A 9763-nucleotide genomic window follows, 5' to 3' on the forward strand; every position below is an offset into this window, starting at 1 on the left:
GCGGCAACAGCAAGTGCGAAAGGCAGATGAAGCTCGTGAAAAATATGACGCCCGTAAGCGGTGGCTCGCTCTACGCTGTTTCGCCTCCAGTTGTCACTCTGTTGTCCGTCTGGTTTGGTGCTTGGTTGTAACAAAAGCGAACGACACCTTCAGGCTAAGAGGGATGCATCTCTGTCATTATTAGTCCTGCGACGTGGTTACGTGACAGCTAGCGGACCTCGTAAAAATGGGCTTTCTTCGCTCGCCTCTGGTACTGCCTCGGTGTCTGAAGCGAGACATGATCAGCAGGCTAAGGGACTTCATAACCAGCAGAAGATACGCATGTGCTCCATGCCGAGCATGTACCCGGGCTTGCCGTAGAATGCCGACAGCCGTGGAAGTTTGAATAGACAGAGTCGGACTGATAGCTTCAACGTAGTTGTTGGGCTATCAGATTTCACTGATCGAAGGTGTGTAGATTGGTGGTGTTTGCTCTGGCGGTGTTTCGAGGCATCTGTGATGTAGCCCTGCGTGTGGAGACCTGTTTTTTTCTTAGAGGTAGCCGAAATTCAGCGGGAACTCGATAAGAGGGTCTCCATTGCTGATGAGGCAGACGTTGCTGCTGCGCGTCAAGAGGACAGATGTCGTTCTGCTCGGGAGATGGTTCGACAGGCCGAAGCCAGTCTAGTGCATGGTCAAAGAAGCCGAGCCTATGCATCTAAGCAAAGACAGGCTTACGCTCAAAAGCGAAGGCAGTTCTGGGAGGAAGAACGCGAAAGAATAAAGAAAGGGCGTCAAATACAACCCGAAAGTGCAGCAGAAACCCCCCCCACCACATCGTTACAAAAGCCGATGCATCTTCCAGATGACGTCTTACCTTTTGCCGCCCGAGGATGGCGTAGTCATCTCTACAGTAACACTTTCCAACGTGTGGCCATGAACCTGGAAATTATGCATGCTGAGCTTCGACAGATGGCGAATCAGGGTCAGCTTACTGGTCGACCGTTAGGTCCTGTGGGCGAGTTTCTTTTTGTCTCGAAGCAGGCATGTGACTCTGCTGGAGCACCTCTGAATGCTATCATGCAGTTGGTAGAAGAGCACCTGGGACCTCAGCTACGGTCATGGGTCGTGTCTTCAAAGCGTGACCAACACACACTTCGCTTGTTTTTTCAAAGACACAATGTGGGCCGTATCCCTCGAATTGTAGTTGTCGACCCCGATGCCCCGCCGTATGCAGATCGGATGCTTCGGTCTGCGAGTGGCCCTGTCTTCACCATCTATAAGGCGCTCTGTGATCTTCCTCGAAATCAAGAGAACGAGAGAGAAGATTACTCGAGACGTCCGGACTGGAGAAACGCAGACAGCGGGGCAGCCCAACACGGTGCAGTCGTCTCTCCTACTGTCCGCATCTTGAACTCCCGTAGGTTCCTTGGAATGGAAAGGAGAGAGGACAGAGACCCTTCCTCGGCCTCGGGGCCGTCTGAAGGATGGTTACCCCAGCAGATCCTACGATTCTTGGTCGATACATGTCGAATTGAGAGCACTGCGTTAGTTCCGTCGCAAAAGCACTTGGTGTCTCTTTTACTTCACAGAACAGATCAGGGATTCGGGTATACTTCTGCTCATCGTCAGTTTTTCAAGGAAGGGTATGAATGGTCACAGGGCCGTCACATGAAGCGATCTTTCGCAGGTTCTGAGGCTATGCCGGGAAGTCGCGTGAACAATTCTCGCGGCGGCGGAGGTCCAGGGAATGCTGGGGGGACCCGGTTTGTACGTCACATTTCAAATTCACAGCAGGAGAGCACGAATGAAAGGACAGCTAGTGGAAATGCAACTGCCAAGAACACGGCGGATCGACCAAGAACTGAAGAGGATGTAGAGGAGAGAATGAAGGAGGAGATGCGCCAACTGGAAAAAGCAGAAGAAGACGCGAAAAGAGAAGACATGGAAGCTGAGCAAGCGGAGCGACAGGCGGTCCAGGATGCTGAGAGACATCTGGAAGCTGCATCAGAAGAATTGCGAAGAAAGCAACAGGCTCAAGAGGCAGCAAATAGAGGAGATTTGACGGAGTTGATGAAAAAGAAACAAGTACGATGAAAGTCTGCTTCTGCTCCCTCTCTTCGGTTTTTCCTGATGGCCAGGGCTCTCCATATAAGGAGGAAGCAGGTTGTCCTCTAGTGAGGGTCTGAAGGCGCAATGGACGAACAAAGTAGCTACAATTATGCTGTTTTTCCCCAAGAATTGGTTGTTGCATGTATGCACGTATTCTGAGGAGTTGGGGTCGTTGACTGATAGACTCGTTCCAGACGATGTGACCCCCTGGTACCCATGAGGCGTAGTAACTCTGGTGGTGTGAGACGTGCTGGTTTCAACTCTATGTGTAGCTGATTTCTTCTTTACCGCGTGGTCTTCCTTGACGTCGAGTCCTTGGCTGCCATGTTCTTCTTGCAGGAAATGTTGGACGAGGGAGTTAAGCTGAGCCAGATGCGAGCAACTGCCCTCGAGGCACTGGAAGAAGCGAAGCGCGAATTGCAGGAAGTCCAGGATATTCGACAACGTGCCCGGGCTGCCGAAGAAGCGGCAAGAGAGGCCGCTCGACAACAGATTGATGGGGAATTTGCAAAATTCGAGAAGGCCATCGCGGATCGAAAAAGACGTGTTGCGGAGCTGAAACACGAGGCAGAGGAGCTTCGTAAGGAGGCTGAACGCTTATCAGAGGAAGCCGCTAAAGTTCGCCACGATATTGCAGTAGTCGAGAGCAGGAAAAAGAACGTGGATAAGGTAAGCTCTTCTTACTACTACTGCTTTGCTTCAACACATACCTGTGCCCACAAACGTTTCGGGTGCCTCGGGGGATAAGGGTTCGGAAGCGTACCAGGATTAATGCGGGATGAAGATCTATATGCCATTGTTAGGATGGCTTTGGAAACAAACCTTCTGATTCACTATGTATGCTCCACGTTGAGGCGGCACTTCATGCCGACAACAGAATGGTCATGAGTGGTGCCCAGAGTCCATCTAAGGAGATATCGGAGGTCGGTCCCGTAGCAGGTGTCTCCAAGAAGAAGCACACCGTCTTCGATGTACTGTGTATCGGGCGTGTACTCGGCAGAAGCGAAAAAGCCTACAAGCGACGCGGCAAGAAGCGGAGTCTCGTCTGCAACGTCATAAGGAAGCTCGAGAGCAGCTGGAGAAAGAAGCAGAACTTGCAAGCAGCCGCGCGGCTGGTGTCGCTGCGCAGATCGAGGTGGGCGGGGCAAGACAGTTGGCGCATCATAAGGGCAGGAACGGATGCGAATCGCGGACTTCACTTGCATGGCGCCTTGAACAGGGCCACGTATCCCCGTGCTCCTGCTCTCGCGGAGTTGTCGGTTGGATCCGATCTATGTAGAGACAGAACCAAGTGGACCGTCTGCGTACCTGTGTATGGGAAGACCCATGCATGCATGCATACCCACATAAGTGCGGATTGCAAATACATTGTGTTTACATAACATGCTTACACACACGCGGGTATCTGCTCAACTCACGACCTTCCCCCTCTCACATTCATAAAAATAGATTCTTAGCTAATGGGAGACGAGTGGCTCAGTACAAAACCAAACGATCTGTACACGTTTGCACAGGTGAGGCTGCGAGGATGGAATTTGCCGGACGGGGGAAGTGGAAGTATGCGGTGTTGTTTCAGCTGAAGGCAAAGTGAATGTCCAAGTGGGTTACGTGTATAATTCGAGAAAGCTAAGTTCTTTCGTTATTCTTTGCAGAGAGCGCTTTTTGACTTTAACACTCACTGAAGCCTTTCTCTCTGTGACCACTTTCCGCTGTCTTCGCTAACTCCGTTTCTATTCAGACCCTCCACCTGTCCTTCGTCGTGTTTTTCTTCTGGTGTTCGCTGGCTTTTATCATACACGCGAACGTTTCCTAACATATCGTGAAGGCACCATGCTCTGCGTCTGTCTCGTCTTGGACCTTCAGAAACTCCAAAGACAACATTTCCCAGAAGGAGAGACGACTCCTGAGAATCTACCTGACTTATCTGCAGAGGAGTGTGCCTCGCGGGTCGAAGAACTTCAAACATGGGTCTCCGACCGGCAGCGGAGGCTGAACTTCGACCCAGATGTATGTATCTCGTTCTAGTTACAGGCTGCTCTCTGTTCTCCATTCGCGTGCGCGTTTGTGCCGAGAGCGTAGAAGCTCTGTTGTACACCTAGTTCCGCTGTAGACACATCCAGTCAAGGCCGTGTCCACGGAAAAAGAAAGGTACTCTGGGTTGCCGTTCCGCAGGCTTGGTGTCTTAACCGCTTCTAAGCGCAGATGGAGAACAGCGGGCGTGTAGGAGGACCGTTTGATAAAGATGGGTGCGCATTCGTGATGGCTCTTACCAAAAGGCTGTCGTCTCAAATTCCTGGATATTCTGTTTCCACTACATGAAGTACTCCCATCGGGGGTCTCTACAACTGCAGAGGCGTCTATGGTGTGGCGGCAACCTTTGAGAGTCTCCACAGACTGTTAGACAAGTGCGTTGTTGTCTTCAGAGAGACACAGACTCTATCTGCCACAGTAGATGGGTGACAGACGCGTTCTATTGTTCTTGTGTTTTCAGTGTGCGCGCCGCAGAAAGATCCCTCCCAGGGTAGTTGGAACATGAATCATTCTATCTCAACTCTATACATACATCTTGCTGAAGACTCTCTTCCCTGGAAGAATCGCAGATTGCAGCCTAGTGACGACGTCGTGCAAGTCGTACGTGATACACGTGTATCCTGCGGCCGTCGGTTGGCAGTGTTGCCGTCCTCACCCCGCTCCCCACTGCTGAACTTGCTTCTCACTCGTGTACTCGCGGGATTGAGGGAGGTGAAAGGCCATGCGGAAATGCTTGTGCGCAGCTTTGTGTTGGGCGTGAGTGCGTGGCTTGGTGTGTACTGCCTGGGCACTCAGACGGTCGACCGTAAACTTCAAGATGCGAAGGTCGTCTACGAACTGAAGAAGCAGAGATTTGACGTTGTGAGGGCTTCGTTTGAAAAGTGCCAACGCAGGCGGACTCTCCGCTACGAGAAGTATAACAAGTGTGTACATAACGCCGGGAACGAGGTATGTCAAGAACAAAAAGACGAAAGCGGATGATACTGACACGGATGAGACATCCGCCCGTGAGACGCAACGGAAGAGCTTACTCTCCCAAGGGGATGAGCTACCTCAAAGAGAAAGAAATTCACTTAGCGCAGGCTAGGTGTCCATGCAGTTCCCATCTTCTCTCTTCAGCGACTCATATAGCTATACCTGAATCTATGCTCTATCTCGGGCGGGATGTGATAGCTAAGGGTCAGAGTTCTGTACAAGAGCCATGTGGGTTCCTATAACTGAGATTGGTGAGCTATGCCTGTTTTGGTACCTGCCCCTGAAAGGGCGAGAGTCTTTTCAAACCGACCAAGGGGGAAACAGAGGAAAGTAGAAGATGTTAGTCGAGGTCGGGGACGCCGTAGAGAAGGAAGGCTAGTAGCTTGAAAAGCAAGGGGGATGCATTGAGATTCCCGGCAAGGGCAGTAACAAATGAGCGAGTATGACAGCCCCGCTTAGATGAAACACTGCTTACGTTTCCCTCCGTCCTCCCCTCCTCTAGAAGACGACGGGCATCGGCGCGCACATGTGTGCGTATAAACTTGCTAAATGTGTGTAGGTCATCAAGGCTTTTGAGAGGCACGTAATCGATGTCATCCAGCGGAAAGCAAAGATTAGTCTAGATCATCATCGCGGGGTCGTCGAAGTGGAGACAAGGGACGAGTGTAATCATGCCAATACGCAGACCAAGGTGGGTAGTTTTAGACTGACGTGTGAACCTTTGGCTCCTGCCCTTACCCCTGGCCCCCGAGACTATGAATCTTACTATGGGTAGAGATGTCGGGCACGCCGTCGAGGTCACGGCTTTGTTTCGTAGTTTCACAGGTGGTGCATACTTAACTAGTTCGGTGCTTTCAAATCGAGTGCCCGCTGCGGCGATGAGGCAGGACGCCTAGACATAGTGGCTGTCGGGGGAAGAACGCAGTCCATGTTTACCTTTTTCTCTATGATAGACCCAGGTTGCTTGCTCGCATTCTTATGTATCAGTTCCGCGGTTCATTTCCTGACTTCGTCAGTTTCACCTGAGTCCGTGTTTCCTCCGCAGTCGCCCGTCTTGACTTGCAAGGCAAGGAGGGTTTGACCGGTCATGACCGTCAATTATCCCTATTTGTGTTCAGACAATTGAAAGTTGTGATCGTCCCTGGTTACTTCACATGAAACAGGCCCTGCGGGTGAAATGCGTAATCTATGAATCTGATCCTTATACACGTACATGCAATTGTGCTGTAACATACATCAGTCTTTCATCTATGACCTCGTTGTTTTTCTTGAGTGTCAAAGGATGTCTGCCGAGAGGCTCCTGGCTGGAGTGCTTGAAGTGAAAGTGATCTGAGCGCAGCTCAGTTACTCTACCTGGCCACCGTTGTATATATATATATATATACATGTTGTCTGTCGGGGGTGCTGTTCTATGGCCCTTCCAAGCGGAGTAACCAGTATACTAGGAGAAACCTCACCCGGGTAAATACGTCGAGACTGACTGTGGATGTTCGGTTGCAGGCTCTGTCAGGTGGCGAGAAATCTGCCGTGCAGCTTGCGTTGATCACTGCTCTGGCGCGCCTCAGCCTCAGTCCCATTCACATCTTCGATGAAGTTGACGTATTCATGGACGAGAGCAATCGCGTGAGAAAGTAAGGAAGATTCTCGCGGCCTAGGGCGTGTACGCCGTTTTAGCTTTTTTTGGCACGCTATGCGAGAAGCTCGGCTTCACCGGAGATATTGTGCAACGGTTGCCTGCAGGGGTTCACATCCTGACCAACGACAAGCCGTGTTCGTGGGTCCGTGTTCAAAATGGGGGCAAGACAAGGCGGCGGTGCGTGCCCTGCGCCATTGCACCGGCTTCGCTGTGATGCAGTAATTACTTTTCCGCACCAAACCCGTCCTGTTGCTCCTCTGCTTTGTCTTGCATCTCTCTCAGCTTCAACTTGCTTCTTCAGTTCTCCAAGGCAGCGCAGCCGGAGAAGCAGTTCATCCTTCTCACTCCTCACAGTGAAATATCGCAGTTTATCGGAGGTACGCATCTTGACTTCAGTGTGCCCTCTCCTCACTCGGCCACGAAGTAACAAGCTTTACATTGGCGCGCCCAGTCCTGTTCATTTCGGTACTTTCTACGGAAGTATTACCTAAAGCTGGATAGTGCCCCTAAGAGCTACACCTCCTTTATCCGCGCCAGGAGACAGCCTGGGCTTGTAGATGTCGTTTTGTCTGCACACGTGTGAAGTGTGACCGGCTCTTCCTGTATGCAGTGGCACGGCTCGGCAGTCGAGGGGGTCTGTTCGCCGCCCTTCTTGTCGCCTGCATGAGAACCATAATGCGTCGTTTGCTGTCACCTGAAGTGTTTGTGCAAGACCCGAAGGCCTCGGTTATAGAGGTGTATCGAAGGGACCAGCACTTCACCGTGCACTCAGGTTATCTTCCGCGTAGCGTATGTCATTCTGTTGCGCTGAAACCGGATAGATCAGAGGGATGTTTCTCCTCCTCTCGGAGATACCGGACTGATTGCCAAATACTAAGCCGCACACAGTGAGGACCGATTCTGGATCTCAAACTTGCGTCTTCTGCGCTCTCTCGGCCATACCCTAGTTCGCGTGTTAGCCGCGGCCAGTGGTTACTACCCAGGCCAGCTCCGTCGTGACGCCCACTTGAATGACGTGTGCGTCTAGGCGGCGAAAAACCGGCCAAGCCGGGGAAGGGGACAGCACACTGGGTAGTCGAAGTAGCCCATCATCAATCCATTCGGTGTAACAGAATTTGCCCAGCTTTGGTGGCTTCAGTCTTGCTAGCCCGACACTTACGGGTGCCGCTTGCGTCGGAAACACTCATGCGCGTACACTCTGAACTGGTTGTATCGAGACACGCCATCTGTCCAGCCTGCTTTCCTCTACGGCATGTACCCGGGTGGAACAAGTTCTCTTAATTATTCGTATCCGGTATCATTTTTGTAGCGTCTGTCCTGCTTTTTGTAGCAAACTACGACACAAAGGACGTTCTCGTCAGCGAGGTCCACAAGGCAAAGCCGTCGCCACATCCTGAATGACAGACCTAGGGTGAAGAGTAAGACTGAAGTCGTGTCTTCGGTCTCCATTCCGAGACTGTGATTGGAATATGGTGTCCACAAGGACACCGGCCGCAGGAAGCGGAGGTCTGGAGGCGTCGCAGCGGGGTCCCAAGGTTCAGGTGCTCTGATCGCTGCCGCGTTCTGCCTTGGTGGAGTTGTAAGGCGGAGGAATGCGGTGGGTTTCCGAGAATGACGATAGCGCGCGAGCTCCAGCGCTGGGGTGATCCGGCGCTCTCGGGCCATGGCCGGTGCCTTTTGAGGTCCTGCATTGCAGATCTGTTGAAGCAACAAGGAGGGCTTCATTTTCTTCGCCGCGCTTCCTCCCACCGTCTTCCTACAGATCGAGCTACACCGGTCTTGAGACACGGGCGACTCTTTTTCGTGCACAGCTTGTCAAGCTTCTCCAGACACAGGAAGCTCCTCCCATTGGCGGCTTGGCGGAAACGGCCACTCAGTTTTTCAAGGCGCGCTTGTAGAGTGGCGAGTGTCCGGACTTGACCTCGCCGTCCGACTCCCTGGTTGCATAGTGGATTCCCTGGAGTCCGAAGTCGAGTTGCGCGGCTGCCCACGTTCGGGAACATAGTGGGACTCATTTTTCGGTTTGGTGCGAGCTTTCTTCCTCGGCATTAGACCGACACATGCAGGTCGACTTTCTGGGTTCCTGGTAGCAGGGTTTTGGAGCCGGTCATCGTCACTTCTGACCGCTGTTGGTCACGAATTTGCGAGTTTTGGGGGCTTATCATCAGTTCTTGTCTGCATCGCGCCTGCTCATGCAAACGCGTGATTCCCCGTGGAGACTGGCTGTCCGGAGGTGTGGGCTTTACTTCTGGGTGTAACTGGTTTTGCTACTGGCACCGCGCTTGCGGGGAAATGCATTAGAACGCACCAGCTCATTACAGAGAGGGCACGGCTTCTCGTACACGTACTCCGTAGTAGACAATGCTTGTGGGGACACGGGTATTCAACTAACATACCAGAGTGATGGAAGCCTCCTCTCTCTGGGCGGCGCTACCGGAATGGTGGCGAGCGGCCCACTGCAGTCCGTGCTGGTTCTCGTGGCTCGACGCGAGGCAGTAAGTGTGTCGGATGTTAAGGATACACCCTTGGTTTGCTTCCACGGCGTCTCTGCCTGTTTTCGGTGTCCTTCCGTCTTAAGAGCCTTCCGTTGTTCCATTCACTGCTCAAGACCATGGGCTCTGTGGAGGGCTGCTCAACAATGCATGCACTGTCTGTGAGAAGGACACAGTGGGAGGAGCTTCGCCAAGTTAGGAGCTTTCTCATCGGACTCCTCTGTGCAGGAGTGAGTTATTCCTTTCTTTAAAAACCAGTCGTGACTGACGCGCAAGAGCGAAGCCACAGTACGCTGTCTAAAGACGGAGACAGAGGCAAACAGGTTCCGTAAGTATAGCTTCTCTGGATGCCTGTCTTTCTGGATCTTCGTCTGCTGCCTTTACCCTGGGGCTGGCCGAAGAAGTTTGCAGCTGTGTATCGGCTTCTCGCGACGAGCTGTCTAGAACAGCGCCTACACACAGGTGGGAAGATGAGCTTCTGCGCTTTCGCTGGGCCTCAGTAGTCCTTGCGTGTGCAGGGACAGATATTCTACTCTAC

At 52.4% G+C, this 9763-nt stretch overlaps 1 protein-coding gene across 1 annotated transcript in view; it reads left to right on the forward strand.

Moving 5' to 3' along the window:
* Window positions 1-9555, forward strand: part of CSUI_000466 (smc n terminal domain-containing protein) — an 18402-nt gene extending 8847 nt beyond the window's left edge. Inside the window, exons 5-14 of the mRNA XM_068060700.1 lie at window positions 1-53; window positions 536-2067; window positions 2431-2760; window positions 3092-3226; window positions 3955-4098; window positions 4918-5070; window positions 5657-5788; window positions 6598-6728; window positions 7016-7110; window positions 8064-9555. The exon at window positions 1-53 is cut by the window's left edge and continues 74 nt beyond it. Coding sequence (XP_067927326.1) covers window positions 1-53; window positions 536-2067; window positions 2431-2760; window positions 3092-3226; window positions 3955-4098; window positions 4918-5070; window positions 5657-5788; window positions 6598-6728; window positions 7016-7110; window positions 8064-8134 — 2776 coding nt within the window. The 3' untranslated portion in view covers window positions 8135-9555. The remainder of the gene's footprint in view (window positions 54-535; window positions 2068-2430; window positions 2761-3091; window positions 3227-3954; window positions 4099-4917; window positions 5071-5656; window positions 5789-6597; window positions 6729-7015; window positions 7111-8063) is intronic.
* Window positions 9556-9763: the final 208 nt, after the last annotated feature.

The sequence above is a fragment of the Cystoisospora suis genome (genome assembly GCF_002600585.1).
Source record: "Cystoisospora suis strain Wien I chromosome Unknown contig_185, whole genome shotgun sequence".
NCBI classification, from domain to species: domain Eukaryota; phylum Apicomplexa; class Conoidasida; order Eucoccidiorida; family Sarcocystidae; genus Cystoisospora; species Cystoisospora suis.